The following is an 18,615-nucleotide window of genomic DNA, read 5'->3' as shown; positions in this document are numbered from 1 at the left end:
TTTAGAGGAAAACTCAGGACCTTCCCAGAACTTACAAAGTACAAGAATATTGCAATTTACATACTAAAAACAACTTTAGAATTGCTGAATTCTTGTAGTACCTTTATTAGCTGCATTCTTGTTGCTGTGAAAGAAGAGGAGAAACAGATATTAGATAATTTGTACACTTCCTGTGCAGCTCTTATACCAGGTTAAAGAAAATATTTTGTCCTTAAAGAAAGATAGGGGGCTTCCCTGGTGGCGCAGTGGTTGAGGGTCCGCCTGCCGATGCAGGGGACACGGGTTCGTGCCCCATGCCGGGAGGATCCCACATGCCGTGGAGCGGCTGGGCCTGTGAGCCATGGCTGCTGAGCCTGCGCTCCGCAACGGGAGAGGCCACAACAGTGAGAGGCCCGCGCAGAGCAAAAAAAAAAAAAAGAAAGATAGGTAATCTTCTCCAAGAATTTAAAAAAAAAGCTATTTTCTGGAGCTATGATAACACATTTTAAAATAACTTATCTAAAATGTTTTGATCCATGATTTATGTTCTTTTGAGTAATTCACTAATATTTATCAATAGAATTTCCTTTTTTAATAAAATTTATTAATGTAGATCCTGTAAAGGTATTGATACTTGGTCATGAGAAGAAAATCATTATTGTTTCCTTATAAAGAAATAAATTTTTTCCTGTTTATGCTTGACTGTAGACATACAAGATGCAAATATCTTATATGGATTATAAATATAAAGGCATTGGAGTTTAGCATGCTATTACTGAAAAGAGAAAAATAATAAAAACTAGTCAAGGTTTTTTTGGACTTGTTTTGAGGGTAATCCAAATATGTATGAAAACAGATATTCATATTCTATCAGCAGAAAATAGCTTACCTTAAATTGTACAACTGAAATACCCTGTTTTTGTAATACACTATGGCAGAAATAATTCCGTCCTATGTAAACATTCATTTATTTTTATTGTTTCTAATAAAACATAGAGACAAACTATGTTTCCAACAATAGGAGACTGAAAGAGTAGTATGGAATAGTGTATAGGCATTAAAAATGATATTTTAGAAAAATACTGATTCCCCTTGTCCTCAACCACAGGGTACTGGCACTAAATAACTTAAAATGATACTACAGAACAGTATTTACAGTTTTGCCTGCTTTGTTTACTGGTGCATCATTGATTTTACATTTCCTAACAAGTTTTCTTATTTAAAGCTTATTTCTCTACCTGCTTACTTGAAATTTTCATGTATCCAAACTAGACAGTGGCTATCACCATTTATTTTTCAGGATTTTGTTTTGTAGGGATTTGACTTAAGAACTTGCGCTAAGGTTCACTGATTCTGAAAGCAGAGTCTGATGGAAGACGTACCATTGTGGAATTAGACTACATTTCATTTTCATTAATTTCCTGCCTATCAGTTAGCAAGTGACAATTACTGTCTAAAACATATTTTATAATGCATAAGTCTCTGTGTTTAGAAAATACTGAGGACATTTATGGAGGCTCAAGTCACTTGGGAATGGGAATGCTTGGGACACTTACTAACTGTACACGAACAGGCAGCTACAGTTCTGCAGTCTCTCAGTGCACTCATTTTATTTTGGGCAGTATAATCCTGAATGCCTTGTGAATCTTTTTTACATGGTATCAATTGCTTACGTGATGTTTTCTGTCTTCATCTAACATCCTACCTTTTTTTTCCCCATTACAGATGTCATATACTTTCCACCTAAAATTCTGACAACCGTTGGGTCTAACGTTTCTTTTCACTGCCTCTATAAAAATGAAAACAAGATAGTTTCCTCAAAAAAGATTGTTTGGTGGATGAATTTAGCTGAGAAAATTCCCCAAAGCCAGTATGATGTTGTGGGTGACCATGTTAGCAAAGTTACTTTTCCTAATTTGAATGCAACCAAACCCCGAGGAAAGTTCACCTATGACGCAGTGTACTGCTGCAATGAGCATGAGTGCCACCATCGCTATGCTGAGTTATATGTGATTGGTAAGAATTCCGGGATTTTCTTCATTTTATTCCATGAGATACATTCTTATTATGGACTCTATCTTAGAGTCCCACTGAAGATGTTAAGGAAATTTTATTTTCATTAAAAATGTTTTGGTGCTTTTGCTTTATAGTAATATTTTAATGTGTTTTAAATAGATGTCAATATCAATATATCATGTGAAACTGATGGGTACTTAACTAAAATGACTTGCAGATGGTCACCCAGTGCAATCCAATCACTTGTGGGAAGCACTTTGCAGTTGAGGTATCAGAGGTATGTATATTTTTGCTGTTTTATTTTTCTGTGGATATGGTGAGATAAACATCTCCTGTAGAATATCACCATAGCAGTAGTCTTGTAGATTTATTCCCAAAAGAGGAAGGTAGAATATTCTTACTTAGGAAATTTTTAGAGGGTTAAATAAATTGGTGATTCTTGAAAAAATTCACACACAAAAAGATTGTAATTTGTTTTTGCTTCAGATTATTTTTTTCTGATGATCAGTTAATTCTCCACAGTTGCATTTTAGTTAGTAAATGAAATCCAAAAAATTAATGTCTATACATTTTAATTTGACTTGGAGAATTAGCTAGAGGAGAATATCAAGGATTATAGAAGCCTCATATCATTTGCTGAAGATTAATGTTTTAGAAAAAGGTTGGAGGTAGTGGTACAGATATTGTAAGAGATAATATGAATGGTCTTTAGAAATAGGTAAGATTATTATTATTTTTTAATTGAAATATAGTTGATTTACAATGTTATATTAGTTTCAGGTGTACAGCAAAGTGATTCAGTTATATATATATATATATGTATCTATTCTTTTTCAAATTCTTTTCATTATAGGTTATTATAAGATACTGAATATAATTCTCTGTGCTATATAGTAAATCCTTGTTGTTTATCTATTATATATATAATACTGTGTATCTGTTAATCCCAAACTCCTAAATTATCCCTCCCTCCCCGCCCTTTCCCCTTTGGTAACTATAACTTTGTTTACTTAATAAGGATTAAACAATTCTAGTAAAGAGTAATTTGCGTGGCTTTTTTTTTTTTTTTAACCATTCTCTGATTTGAAAAGAATTCAAGTCATCGTCTTCCTATAGTATTCTTCTCTCTACAGAGACCTTTATCTAAAATAATAACACTCTTGATTAGGACAATTTTTATAACATTCTTTAGTAGTTTTCAAGTGTGTGTACTACTCTTAAACACCCTGTCTCAGTTTGTACTGGGACTTTCAATTTGTATAGCTTGTGCTCATTTATTCTTAAAATCTAAAATTTCTGCTTGAAAAACAAATCCATTTCCTCAAATACTGTGTTCTGATTCCTATTCCTAACGCTCCCAGTCTATTCTTAAGTAATATTAGAAAAAAATGAGGCAATTTCTTTGTTTCTCACATGGGAATCATAGCTGTCTTCATCTTACCTGATATGAGAACTTTAAAATCAATAGAATATTCATGGCATACCATTTTACTTTTGTAATCTGTCTTTACTTTCTTTCCATGGCATTTTCGCATTAAAAAGGGTGTTTGTGGACAACTATTCCATAAGCATTTGGACTCATTTATCTTCCTTATATTTATAGGAGAACCATGAAACTAGCTGAATATATGTGTTCAAGTTTTTTTAACCTTTCTAAGGCCTCAATTTCCTTGTCTGTAAAATGGAATGAATAATAGGACTTGCAGGGTTTCTGTGAGAATTAATGACATTTTATTTAATTATAGTTAAGTGATATGATTTCTGCTGGTAAACATTCAATAAATGGTTATATCTGTCGTGACAATAATGATGCTAACCTTTGGATTCCAAGTGGACTATTAGCGTGCTTCTGTACAACATCATGGTTCTTATTTTTTATGCACAGATGACTCTTCATCCCTCTTCCTCATTTAACCCCACCCACCACACTGATTCACACACACACACACACACACACACACACACATACACACAAACAGTTGTAATTTTGAGGAAATAGGAAGAAAAAGGAGTCACAAAAAATGGAAAATGAAAGACAGGAAAATTATAGATTTTTCATTTTCTTGTAACCTCCTTACTCCCATTCTTATGGAAACAGTAACTGCTACTTTAGCCACTTAAATACCATATTTAAAGCAAATAATGGCAGAAGGGCTATTGCAAAGAAGAGGAGAAATGATTTGTATTCTCTGAGGTGGAGTGTTGATTGGGATGTAGTGATAAAAAAATATTTTCTTAATTTTCTTCTCTGAGAAAATAAGTGATATACCTGACGATATGATCCATATAGAAGTCAATAATTGGTATTATTTTAATTATATTGCTTTGAACTAGAAAAGATTAGGACAATGTCAATTAAGCTACAATCTACTATCATTATGTTTTCAATTTGTTTTGTGGAATTTAAAGTGCAAGGAATTTATCTTCCTTTCCATATCAGGAATTCCCCATTACTACTTGTGATCTTTATTTTAAAAATTTGATCACTTTGGTATATTAGCGTAGCTTCCAAAGTGTTGTAAGTTCTGTCTCCAATTGGATCCCTACCTCCCTGTTAGAACATTGCCATTTATTTCATTTGCATACCCACTTACTGTCTAGTGAAATATTTAAGAAGGGTTATTTTCTCTTTTCATGGAAAGATTGTGATATAGCTGAGAATTCAAAAATGCCTTTCTAATAAGAACAACTACTTTTAGATGGAGCAAAAACTGTCTATTTTAAACAACAAAGCAGAATTCTCAAATATTGCTTTCATCAGTGTTGTATATTTATTGATTGTTTTTGTATCTTTTAAGGAGCAGCCTTTACTGTTCTGATGTTCCATCTATTCATCCCATATCTGAACCCAAAGATTGCCACTTGCAGAGAGATGGTTTTTATGAATGCCTATTTCAGCCAATCTTTCTATTATCCGGCTATACAATGTGGATTAGAATTAATCACTCCTTGGGTTCACTGGACTCTCCACCAACATGTGTCATTCCTGATTCCGTGGGTATGTCAAAAACTATATGTATGTCTTCATTTTTATTAGCATATTTGGATTCAGGTTGGTTCAGGGTAACTGTTGAATTTTCTGATCACACTAGATTAAAAAATTTTTTTTCCTACTTACAGTGGAATTGAAAAAGACAGTTAGCCTTAGAAAGTTTTATACTTTTGGTTTTATTTTAAATCAATAATAGGAAGATTTTCAGCATATAATTTGATGAATTATATTGATCACTGGGTATAAATTTAGTAGTAATATTATTCTAAATAATGCACTATTTTATGTTTTTTTCCCAATGTACTTATGAAAACATTTGATGCTTTTAATCTAAAAGTTTAATTTGGATATTCTGACGGTTTTTGTAATCTGAGTAGTCATAGCTCAAGGCTTTAATTTGTAAGGCTGGGTAGGAAGCAGAAGGATTCACAATAACTCAAGTGAAATAAAGAGAAAATAGACAAGGATGATGACGTCCATTACAACATTTTAAACATTCTTTTAAAAGGATATTTTGATTTCAAAGGAATAAGAGACCCCTTGGAGATTTTGATATGTTACTCTAAGTATCACTGTGAAATCTTTTTTTTTTTTGCGGTACGCGGGCCTCTCACTGTTGTGGCCTCTCCCGTTGCGGAGCACAGGCTCCGGATGCACAGGCTCAGCGGCCATGGCTCACGGGCTCAGCTGCTCCGCAGCATGTGGGATCTTCCCGGACCGGGGCACGAACCCGTGTCCCCTGCATCGGCAGGCGGACTCTCAACCGCTGCGCCACCAGGGAAGCCCTACTGTGAAATCTTTGGGAAATGATCCATTTATGATTTTGCAGCAAATGTAGAAGAGTATCTTTTGATGCTATATAATATTTTGTTGGGGAATTGTACCAAAAATTAACATTTGATCCATTGTATTTTCAAATAATTAGTACACATCTGAATTCAAATCTATATTTTGTTAAATATAGCATGAAGTTGTCATAATTAAAAAAAAAATTTCAATATGAAGTCCCAGTTAATTGATCTGCCCTCTCACCACCCCTTCCTATTTAGTTTGGTTCCATTTTAAGTGAGTTTACTGTAAGCAATACTTCTCTGGTACTAAATATCCTAAGATAGCAAGGAGCTGTCCTACCTCCCTACCCTACAGACATACACAGATATACCCTCACATGTATTATCTGACAACTGCAACATGGATTCAGTTCGATATCTGAACAATTTTTGATGTTATTCTTTTCAGTACTAACATAAGGCATTTAAATTGCACTTATATTGCCTACCTAGTACTAGAAAACAATGTGAAAATTCAACTTTGGAATCCAAATGCCAGCTCCACTTATTACTAGCTTTGTAAACGTGGGCTGGTCACTTAAGTGCGCCGTGACTATTTTGTCACCTATAGAATGTGGAAAGCTCCTTTTACCTCCCTAATGTGGGTATTGTGGGGATCACATAAACCATTGTACTTCAAAGCATTCTTTCTATAAACTAGATATTCATGGAATATATACATGTGATAGCCATATGATTCCGTCAAGTGCGATCACAGCTTTAATGTGTTGGGGTCTCTTGAATGCTATACTTCCTTTCCTGAAGAGGAATTATCTTTTCAAGAGATGAAATATATGTCATCTTACTGGTTGGTGAAGAACGTCTTCTTGGCATATGAGCAATTGAATAAGCATGAGATACTGTATAGTAATTAAAAAGTTTAGGTGTTTTGGTCATCAGTAGTCTAAAGAAGTATTGTTGATGAAGTCTGTAGCTTCAGAGGTTCACACTGTCGTGCTTGAGCTGTGAGATGTTAGTTCCCAAATACGTTGAGTTTGCATGTTGCCTTTTATTATTTTTTAAAGCCCTTGCTGTTCTGTTCATCTTTGTCTCTATTTCTGCCCTTTAAAAAGCTTATTTTCCTCAGATTGTAGAGAACCAAGGCTTTACTCTGCAAGACTTCCTCTGACCTTGACCTAGAAATACCTAACAACAGACAGTAGAAGATTTTGAAAATCACACATGTGGAAATGAATGTGGTGTATAGTTTTTTGCTTTTAATGAAAGCTCTACATAGAACAGAGTTTGCTACTGATATTCCTCATGGGATCAGTATGGTATCTTTTGCATGCAGAGCCAATGGTTCCATTTCTAATCGGGTCTTACAGTTAATGTGCAGAGTGACATGGACGATGCATTGATCTTTTTTCAGTCAACCTCTCTATTTTCAAAATAGAGATAATCCCTTTCTTATGTATCACATAAAGTTGTAGGGGATCAAATGAGATAATGAAGGAGAAGGTTTTGAGAAAGAGATGTTACTTTACAAATAGAAGATATGGAAGATTATAACATCATAATAACATTTTAAAAATATTGTTACTGTTTAAATTACTGGTATATAATACTTTAAAAAATTTTTCTAGTGAAACCACTGCCTCCATCTAGTGTGAAAGCAGAAATTACTGTAAAAATTGGATTATTGAAAATATCTTGGGAGAAGCCAGTCTTTCCAGAGAATAATCTTCAGTTCCAGATTCGCTATGGTTTAAGTGGAAAAAAAGTACAATGGAAGGTACCTTTTACCTGGAAATTTCTTCAGCTTGCCTCACTAAATGTTATTTCTTATAACTGTTGAAGAAGTTTATTGCATAAGGTTTATTTTATTGGCATAAAAGTACATCCTCCTGTATTCCATAGCTCTTTTTATTAAATAGATTGATCTAATTCTAACCCTTTTAAGAAATGAAATTTCCTGCTATTTATCATTTCCCAAAATGTGTTTTGTAGTACATTGATCCCATACAATGTTTCTTGAAGAAAGATCACATGGCTTAATAAAGTTTAAGAAACCCTGAATCACCATATGTCCCTAGTGTAGAATCATGGTATATTACATATTAAAGGTTTAGAGAAGTCCTGAATTTAAGAAACATTTGTGACTTTATTTCATCCTATGTTTCTCAAACTCATTTTACCAAGGAATCTTTTTCCCTTTAACAATGTTCTTTAGTACACACATGTTCAATGGGACACATTTTGGAAGAAGCTGCTTTTATCAAACAACCAGAATCACACCCATAGTGGCAAGTGTGCATATGATGCCTTCCTGTGTCAGTTTTCTGATGGCAGCCTGCAAAGACCTAGAAATAGCAGGAACCCTAGAATAGAATTAGATCACAATGAGTTCAGCTGTAATAAATGTGACAGTTTACTTGCTTATTGAGGAGACTGAATATCAGAGATTCTCGGCAGCAGGCCCTATCTAACCACTCGGTTAAAATTCTTAGAAGTCTTTGTGTATAGAGGATTAGTGGACAGAGATTAGTAATAGGGTAAAAGAGTGATTGGGAAGTGAGGCTGCAAGTGGGCCAGTCCAAATCTTGTCACGAGATGGAAATAACAAGATGACTGAGGCAATCCTTAACTTGAAGGAGCTCATGATTCAAGCCTAATAAGAGTATTTATAAAGCCAGAAATCTCTTAATTTTGGAACAGTGTTAGGGTTTAAAATAAAATGCACTTCAGGGCCCTTTAGCTACATAGGTGTTAGTAATGATCAATCTAATAGTTTGACTTATTTTACAGGTATTCGAGGTGTATGATGCAAAATTAAAGTCTGCCAGTTTCCCGGTGCCAGACCTGTGTGCAGTCTATGCTGTCCAGGTGCGCTGTAAGAGGCTAGATGGACTGGGATATTGGAGTAATTGGAGTACTCCAGCCTACACAATTGTCACGGATATAAAAGGTTTGCAAAGATTTTGTGAACGTGTCTTAAAAATGCACAAGTACGTGCTTCCAATGTGACTGAAAAGTAATCCTTCCAAGAACACATGTACAACTTGGGCTCCTTGTTATTTTGCAGTTCCTATCAGAGGACCTGAATTTTGGAGAATAATTAATGAAGACAACACTAAAAAAGAGAGAAATGTCACTTTGCTTTGGAAGGTATTCCTGATTTCTATGTTATTCTTAAATTTTACTTCTATACTCTTGAAAGATTTGTTTCATTGTAAAACAGACTTCATTGTAAAAAAGACTTACTTAATAATTCTATCATTTTTAGTCTCTGCAATCCCAAGTGTATTTCAATTTGGAGAAGTGATTACAGAGAGCCAAGGTGTAGAATGGAGGGAGCACTGGTCTGGAGTTTGGAGACTTTAATTCTATTCTTGGCTTAACATAGTATAGTTAATCAGTGCTATTTTGACAAGGTCACTTAGACCCTTCAACCTCAGTTTCCTCATCTGTGTCAACATAAGATTGGACTGGATGATATCTAGTGTTCCTTCAAGTCCAAAAATTCCATTTGTATTTAATTCTAAACAGAGTAAACGTGGCCTTCCCTACATATCTCAAGGGCATTTAAATTATTCTTTTTTTTTTTTTTTTTGCCGTACGCGGGCCTCTCACTGTTGTGGACTCTCCCGTTGCGGAGCACAGGCTCCGGACGCGCAGGCTCAGCGGCCACAGCTCACGGGCCCAGCCGCTCCGCGGCACGTGGGATCCTCCCGGACCAGGGCACGAACCCATGTCCCCTGCATCGGCAGGCAGACTCTCAACCACTGCGCCACCAGGGAAGCCCGATTATTCTTTTTGTATGATGGCAGATACACGATGGATATTTCCAAAAACAATGAGTATACAGCTTAGAAATTTTCAAAGCGTTCTCTCCCCCAAATGAATTGATTTCTATCCCAAGTGATTGTATTTTTTTTGGTCCGAATTTTAGGGAGACACAAACATTCAATCCATAGCAAACATCATTAGTCATTAGGGAAATACATATTAGAACAAAAATGAGATACCACTACACACTTATTAGAATGGTTAAAATCCAAAAAAACTGACAATAAATTGCTGGCTAGCATGCAAAGCAACAGGAACGTTTATTCTCTGCTGGTGGGAATGGAAAATGGTATAGCCACTTTGGAATATAGTTTGGTAGCTTCTTACAAAAAACTTTGGTACTTTCATACAATGGAATATTATTCAGCGATAAAAAGAAACTGCTCTAAAGCCACAAAAAGATATGGATGACTCTTAAATGAATGTTGTTAAGAGGTAGAAGGCTGCCTAAAGGGCTACATTATGATTCCATTTACAGGACATTCAAGAAAAGGCATAACTGTAGAGATGGCAGAAAGATCAATGGTTTCCAGGGGTTTGGTTGATGGGGAAAGGTTTGAATGGGTGAAGAACAGGGGATTTTTTTATGATGGTGAAACTATTCTGTATACTATTGTCCTGGTGAGTACATAGCATTATGCATTTGCCAAAACTCATAAAACCTTATACCACAAAGAAAAAACCTTAGTGTATACAAATTAAAGATAAATCGTTAGGAGGTTGGAGAATCCCAGGATGGAATCCAGACTGCAGTAAGAGAAACTAACTGTATGGAACAGTCTTACTGAAGGAGTTGGGAGAAAAAGGTTCAGGCCTAGGTAACCTTGTTAATGAGTAGATTCTTAAGACTATAGGCAAAAGAAACTGTACATAACCACTGTGTCCTAGCTGATAAAGTCATTTCTCTCACGAGATATGGGTTAACAATTCTTGTATCATTAGATATGCAAACTGGAATTGAACAATTAAGCATCGGATGATAGGAAGGACCCAGGTTTCTCACTGTCGAATTGGTTACAGACAAGCAAGGAGAAGATCGGAATGATCCATGTGGTAATGGATTAGGGTTGGAGACATCAGTATGAACTCATGTTTAGCTTAATATGGATACAGATGGATTCATTTAGAAATTTTCATAGATATGTGTGTATACAGATGTAGTATACACAGATGTATTTCCTTGATCTGTAAGCTGAGAAATCCATATTCTGGTAGTAAGGAGTATTTCCAGATTTGTTTCTAATACTATTCTCCAATAAAAGGAACTAGGGCTCTGTGAAAAAATGCTGGGTTATAGGGCTGGGGCAGGAAATAACACAAGATGAGCCTAGAGCAGCTTGTAGGACTAGAAAGTAAGGACTTTATCATCAATTTTACTTGATGGTTACAAAAGTAAATATTTGTATATGAAAACTGACATAGATTTTTTTTAAAAAACAAAATGCAAAATTTGCATGAGTTTTCAGACATTTGTTTGTTGCAGAGGCTGCTAAAATCTTACCACCTACCCAGGTTCTTCCACGCCCTGCAGGGACATACTTATGTTTGTTTGTATTTATGTTTCTCAATTTCTGACTTAGAAGAATCTCAATGACAAAAATTGGGAAGCACTGTTCTAGTCTATTGTACAGAGTTAAGCTTTCTAAGGGTTTACGAGGGATTGGTAGCACTTAAATCTTACCTGAAACAGGTGAAGGTGATGGGGGAAGTGGGACATATTGTTATATTCTGTAGAATGGATGAATACAATTGGACTAATTATATATTTTACACTGAATCATCAGTGACCTGGTATGATATTTTTTTAACTAAAGGCACAAATTCTGGGGTTCCATGTACACTGTCCTGATAGCCTCTGTTACTGGAAAGGGCAGCATATCAAGGGAAGAAAAAAAATGAGTGACCAGTCTCACCAGGATTAATAGAAGTGATGATTAATATCTTTTCAACTCTCTCTAGTTGTTGCTTTATGAAAACAAAGGGTTATTCCTTTTTTGCTTTTTAGATGAAGAAACTCTCAACTCTCTTTCAGTCTTTCTTTTCTCTAGAATTAGAGTGAAACTTCCAGGTGGAAAAGTGTCCTATTTGTATCCATACTTCATTATCTTCAAATGATTTAGTCTTTGAGTCTTAAAAAAAAAAAAACCAAAAAGGGGGGAGATAAGTTTCCTATGCTCCATAGCCACCCAGACGGCTTCAGGGAGACTGTGGTCAGAGCCCCATACCTCAGCCTTGAATTCAGCAGTGCTTGCTCTGGCCTGGCCCCTGCTTACCAATGGGAAATGTTTAATAGGAGTTCCGTGAGCTCAGTCAGTATAAAAAGCACTGTAGCCCTTGAGCTAATCAACTTTTATGTTTACCGCAGCCCCTGATGAAAAATGACTCATTGTGCAGTGTGAGAAGCTATGTGGTGAAACATCATACTTCCCGCAATGGAACATGGTCAGAAGATGTAGGAAATCACACTAAATTCACTTTCCTTTGGACAGAGCAAGCACACTCTGTTACCGTTCTGGCCGTCAATTCAATTGGTGCTTCTTCTGCAAATTTTAATTTAACATTCTCATGGCCCATGAGCAAAGGTAAGAAAAGGTACACCTCACTTTGCATTCACAGAGTCCAATGGATGAGACAAACATTAATCAGATAATCATGCAAGTTAATGCCTATTTACAAACTGAGACGAGTGTTCCCGGGAAAAGAGTATAATTTTATAAAAGAAAAGAAAATAAGAGCCTAACCTGGTATTGAGTGTCAGAGAAGCTTTCTTGAGGATACAGTAGAGGAATTAAACTTCCCCAGAAGGTTGGGGGAAGTGCTCCCACGAGAGGAAAAATCTGACCAAAAGTCCTGTAGTCCAGGAGAGGATATGAAGGAAGACCTGGTTGGCGCTGGTGCAAAAAAAGTCCAGAAAGGCCGACAGAGGCTCTGAGGTATGGCCCTCAGGGAACTGTAGGCATGATAGGAGTTTTGTTCTCATGTGCGGAAGTCTGGAGGCTTTTAAGTGGGACTCTGTGGAGAGGGTGTTAAAATGATCAGATTTGTGCTTTGAAAGCACTGACTCCATCAGCAGGAGAGAAGATTTGGAGGGAATTAGAATGATTAATAGGCTTGTACAGTATTACAGTAGAGAACACCTTTTGACCATATCCAAAAATCTCTTTTTTGGATTTTAGGTAGAATCTTATTTCTCCTCATAGCATATATTCCCACACCTCTCTGCTTATATGACTCTTGTGATACAAAAATAATTGCCATGTATAAATGTCTGCTTTATTTATTTGTATAAATGTCTGCTTTCTCTTCCTTCTCCATAGGCTATATGTTCCTAAAGGCAATTAGGAGATCTTCATTAATTTTGAATTTAAAAATAAATTTCCTTGTTTTCCCCACAGTAAATATCGTGCAGTCACTCAGTGCATATCCTTTAAACAGCAGTTGTGTAATTCTTTCCTGGATGCTATCACCCAGTGATTACAATCTGATGTATTTTATTCTTGAGTGGAAAATTCTTCATGAAGACAATGAAATTAAATGGCTTAGAATCCCTTCCTCTGTTAAGAAGTATTATGTCCACGGTAAGCTTACTGTACTTTAATTAAGTTTCTCCTATGGATTAGTATGACGCTACAGATTATTAATTCAAATAAGATAGTTAATGAAAACTTCAAAAATATAGATGATAGATCTTGCTGCCTAAACTGTCATCCTGTTACAAACATTTAATTCTATTTCATTTGATCCTTTTCCATTTAAATATTTTATGTAGTTGTAATCATATCATCTACCACTTTTCTTATGGTTCGTTCCTTTGATATATCACAAGCATGTTTCTATTTTGTTCACAATCCTTATAACTACTTTTTAAATGATTGTATAGCATTTTATTCCAGAATCTACATAAACCATTTATTTATTTGAGAACATTTATGTTGCTTCCAGCTTAACCTTTTTTTAAAACCATTTTAATGGCTTTTGATATCTACTGACAAATTGTTTTCCCAAATTGTGTGCCAACTTACGATGTCACTAGCAGTGAGTGGGAGGGCCAGGCTGAAGGTCTGAGGATCATAAGCCAGCATACTATTCCCAAAGTAGACCAGTTACCCCACAAGGTGATTAAAATACAAAATATTAGTGCACAATACGGAGTCTCCAAGTCTGAGTAAGGTTTAAGCAGGGAAGCTAAGCGTTGCCATGTTCTTATTTACAACATCATCCCAAAGGCACATACTTCTATTTCGTTGCAAAGACCCTAGAATTTAGCATCAAGGTAGATAGGAACAAATTATTGATAGAGAACTAAATCCAGTTCATTACTATACTGTTGTCTAGGTGGTTACTCTCTGTGCTTCAAAGAGATTTATCTCTTGTGGAATAATATATCTTATTAGCATTTGTAAAAATGATAGATCACTGATAGATCCATTTTGAGCTTTGCTATGGAGGTGATCATGCTCCATAGATCTAGACGCCTGGATATATAAGGTAATTTCTGGTACCCACTCCCATCTTCTCTGCATGGGATTTCACGAGACTTTAGTCTCCCAGCTGCCTTGAATGGGGAGGCTAAGTAAACTAAATTCTTATGAAAAGGGAATATTGCTGGCTTTGGTCTTAGGAGGTAGACTGTATTGTCCTGGAAAGGGAAATAACACAACTCCTACACCCTGAACTTGAACAAACCGGCTATCGCTGGAACATGCCTTTGAAAAATTGCAATCTTCTATCTTTGGGTAAGATTTTAAAACATTATTTGCGAAATTATTGTCATTACAGTAGAATTGGTAGTGCTTAGATTGTCTTTGAAACTCCCTAATTATCAGTTTCAATCCATAGGTAACAATCATCAGTTTTTAATCCATCAGTTTCAACCCATAAGTCATCAATTTTACATCCATGGAAATATAAGAGTCACTTAACATTTTGTTTACATAGATTTCACTCATTTATATTAATTCAGTGGGAATGACTCTTTAAAATATTTTTTCTCCTCAGATCATTTTATCCCCATTGAGAAGTATCAGTTCAGTCTTTACCCAATATTTATGGAGGGAGTGGGGAAACCGAAGATAATTGATAGTTTCACCCAAGGTAAAAATGTTTACTTTTAGTTTCTTTTTACACAGATTTGTGGTTTCCTCCTTAGCTAGCAGTAATGCTGCCATCTGATTATTTTCTTTCTGATGGAATCATGGAATAGCCCAGAGTCTTATGTAGATGCCTCATGGGTGACTGAAGTAAGGGTACATGGTTCCATGGTGGTGGTAAGAAGAATAATCAGGAGTGGTATTGTACTTTTGCATTGGTAAGTAAAAATTTCAGTCTAAAAGTTGATGGAAACAAAATAAAGGGAGGTATCCAGCGATATAATAAAATACATCATCATAAAGATTAATTGGAAAAATATTAATTTTCTGTACAATTAATATAAATACACCTACCCCAAACAATATGTTTTGACTCATATTTATGAGTCTTTAAATTTTAATGATCTTCTAAAGGAAATCTTTTTCTAAAAATAAAACTGTAGCAATAATTATAGAAAAAAGTTCACAGGGTGTCTTATATTTCTGATTCACCTTACTGTACTTGAAGTGGAAACATTTTGATTCTGCTGTTACTTTTCAGATTGTCTTCAAATCCAAGCAACCCAATAATGAAGTTTCAAGAGAGAAACATTTCACCTGGTTTTAGAATTAAAATAATTATAAAGTTTCATTCATGTATCGTTCAACAAATATACACTGAGCACTGTTCTAAGCACTGGGGATTGAACAGTGAACATAAGTCTGTGCCCTAAATGGAGCTTAAACTCCAGTACTCTAATAAGAATGACAGACAATAAACAAATCATGTATAATATAATGTCAGATAGAAATAAGTGCATGAAGCAAAATAAAATGAAGGGTAAGAGTTAAAATGTGGTGCTTTAGTAAGGATGGCCAAAAATGGTCTTTTTCTCTGTGAAGGTGATATTTGGGTAAAGCCCTGCAAGAACAAAGGGGAAGAGCATTTCAGCAAGGGGATAGCAAGTGCAAAGGCCCTGAAGAGTTAGCATGCTTTGTGGTTCAAGAAACAGTAAGGAGGTCAGTGTGTCGAGTGAGCAAGATGGAGGTTGGTGGGTGTTGTAGGTTGCCTTCTCTAAAAGCAGATGCTGAAACAAAGAGTCATCATAACAACTTTTATTGACACTTGGACTCAAATAACCTAAAAGTGACCAGATGGAGGGAGCTGGCAAATAAATACTTTTGAAAAAATGTTTTGCTAAATTACAAGAAGCATAATTCTGACCAAAGTAATAATTTTATTAATGTGATCAAAGCTATACTTTTAGCTTCCTCTTTCTGATTTTTATATCTTTAAAGGTCATTCAGATTTATGTTGAAATCAGAAAAAAAGTCTATTATAATTTCTGATTCAGAAAGATGTTATTTTCTCAAGGTTCAGAGTTGTGTGAATTTTTTCTTTTTCAGATGATGAAAAACACCAGCATGATGCAGGTCTATATGTAATTGTGCCAATAATTATTTCCTCTTCCATCTTATTGCTTGGAACATTGTTAATATCACACCAAAGGTATTGTACTTGGTGTTAAAATCTTGAACATATTTAAACCTTGGTTTTAGATCCAAATCAGAAACACTAAAGTGTTCTAAATATTTTTATATGTATTTGATGGCAATGAGATGGCGTAAAAAGAAAAAGCCTGATTTCAGGAAACCATGCTCCGTTTTGCTAGTACACATAAGCCTCAGGAAAGAAATTAGTTGTTTTTTTTTTTTTTTTTACTGTATATACATTCATGAAATAACAAGCTTATAATAGGAAATCCTAGGCAGTATGTTCTTAGAGGTGAGAAGAATGGCTTTCAAAGTTGTACAGTCTAGGTTGAGAACCTTTAGTGGTGAAGATTTATCTGAAGCCGTCAGTTCACTTATGGTCAGTAGGCATTCTACTTTTTAAACGTCAGCGCTGAGTGGCTCCGTTCTGTTTGGTTTAGCAAATGGCCTTGAATTTCTTGGATGCTTCTTTGGGTGCCCCGTTACTCTGTGCTGAGAGGTGCGGCCCATTGAGGTTATTTCACACATGCCAAATCTCTACAGAAAATTTTGTCTTCTAGCAGTGAAGAGGGAAAAGTGATTTTACAATCTGAGTTTACCTTTCAGTCAAGTGAGCTGATCGGGCCATATCCAGTAGAATTGTTTCTGAAACTCAGTTGATGGCCATATTTAATAATTTTCTCTGAGAAAAACCTGTGCAAAGCATTTAGCACAGTGCCTGGCAAACAGTTTTTAATAAGAGTTGGCTATGTTTATTATAGTGATCAACTTTGGTCTAGACAGAAAGTTGGTGGAGATCTTCATGGTAGAGCATGTGAAAGTGAATCTGATCCTAGTGAGGCATAACCAGTCTGGTAGATAAATTTCTAGTTTGTATATTTATTACCTGTTAACATTTTCAATGTGCATGTTTTTCTTTACTTCTAATGCCTTGTTTATCTTTTGTAGGATGAAAAAGCTGTTTTGGGAAGATGTTCCAAACCCCAAGAATTGTTCCTGGGCACAAGGACTTAATTTTCAGAAGGTCCCTTTTTCAGTTTTTTAAACCCCAGAATATATAAGATCGCATTTTAGATGCTATATGCCTTCTAGAGCTTCAAACATTTTTAAGGTTTAAAACATTTTAAGGATAAGGTTTAAATCTTATTTTATTCAATTCATCTTAATATGAGTCTATTTAATCTGTTATTTGTTTTCAAGAATAGCAAGATGCAGGGATTTGAAACCAGGACAAAAAAAATTCAATAGGTAGTTTATCATCTGAGTTAACAAATACATATCTTTCTTCTGTGTCACAGTATATAATAAAATAAATATTAGAATATTAGAGTCAAATCTGGTGGAGAACAAATATTTGTATATACTTTTTTGGTATAATTGTCCTTAGGAAAAGGCTGGAATCAATATTTTTTAACCCCTGTAATTATCTCCATAATTACTTAAATCAATTAAAAACTATATAAATAATCCTTTCCTCAAATACTGCAATCTGAAAAATGCAATTATCATAATAAAACTTACATTTATGGAGATAGTTCCTTTCAAGCTACTTTATGAAACAATTAGTCAACTCTAATAAAATAATTCGCACTTTATAATAGAATTTCTCAGAAAACTCTAGAGTTTAACAAATGTATCATTAATTCCCATAATTTCCCTTGAAGCAAGGTTGGCTTTCCACCCATAAAATTGGGAAAATAGAATTCAATTTTCATGGCAAAATATCTTCACGCTGTTTTGAACAATAATCATATGGAGGTTATTATGCAGTCTCAATAACTGTGTCATCATTAGTCACTGTTACCAGTCTTCAGTGGTTTTCTTTTAGTTACAAGATCAAGTACTCAATGACTTCTCTCTACAATCTGTTATCAACCTACAGATTTCATTTTTTCTGTCCGTGGGCCTTAGTCATGCCTACACTATTCTCCTCACCTCTACAGACCCTTCCACGTCAATGAAGACCTTGCTCTAAGCTCTTCTTTCCCCAAGCCTTTTGTGAACAAATGTAGTTCAGAAGAATTTCTGCCCCCTTTAAGTTCCTGGAGCATTTTATTTTTTATTGTGAAGAGTGTTCCAAGTTCAAGGGCTGTGTTTTACCAATCACAACTATTGTTGAGCTTCTCCTGCTAAAGGCAAAGTACTAGGGTCAGGATTTATTAATGACTTGCTGATATCTTATAATAATGTCCATTTATTTATGTGCAAATCACTGAGATACATATTCTTACACTCATTAAGATTTTTACTTCAATTCTCAGTATCTCTGTTTCCTCTCCTGTAAAATGAGGTTTAATAGAACTTACCTCATTGGGTTGTTTGGGGGACTAAAGAAGATAGTACTTCTGACATAGTATTGTCTCAACAAGTATTAGTTATCATTATTTTACATATTTACATGTTTTATGTTATTCTTTCAGTTACCCTGTGGGATAAGTATTATAAT

At 35.1% G+C, this 18,615-nt stretch overlaps 1 protein-coding gene across 3 annotated transcripts in view; it reads left to right on the top strand.

The window, feature by feature from the left end:
* Window positions 1-18,615, top strand: part of LEPR (leptin receptor) — a 91,722-nt gene that overhangs the window by 55,085 nt on the left and 18,022 nt on the right. For all 3 annotated transcript variants that reach the window (XM_024764763.1, XM_024764766.1, XM_024764765.1), the window contains exons 8-18: window positions 1,705-1,995; window positions 2,155-2,272; window positions 4,794-4,993; window positions 7,404-7,552; window positions 8,566-8,725; window positions 8,843-8,925; window positions 11,972-12,188; window positions 13,002-13,184; window positions 14,605-14,700; window positions 16,083-16,185; window positions 17,118-17,193. In XM_024764763.1, coding sequence (XP_024620531.1) covers window positions 1,705-1,995; window positions 2,155-2,272; window positions 4,794-4,993; window positions 7,404-7,552; window positions 8,566-8,725; window positions 8,843-8,925; window positions 11,972-12,188; window positions 13,002-13,184; window positions 14,605-14,700; window positions 16,083-16,185; window positions 17,118-17,193 — 1,676 coding nt within the window. The remainder of the gene's footprint in view (window positions 1-1,704; window positions 1,996-2,154; window positions 2,273-4,793; window positions 4,994-7,403; window positions 7,553-8,565; window positions 8,726-8,842; window positions 8,926-11,971; window positions 12,189-13,001; window positions 13,185-14,604; window positions 14,701-16,082; window positions 16,186-17,117; window positions 17,194-18,615) is intronic.

The sequence above is a fragment of the Neophocaena asiaeorientalis genome, unplaced genomic scaffold (assembly GCF_003031525.2).
Source record: "Neophocaena asiaeorientalis asiaeorientalis breed wild unplaced genomic scaffold, Neophocaena_asiaeorientalis_V1.1 scaffold135, whole genome shotgun sequence".
NCBI classification, from domain to species: Eukaryota; Metazoa; Chordata; class Mammalia; order Artiodactyla; family Phocoenidae; genus Neophocaena; species Neophocaena asiaeorientalis.
The sequence above is the reverse complement of the archived record's forward strand: the minus strand, read 5'-3'. Positions and strand labels throughout refer to the sequence as shown.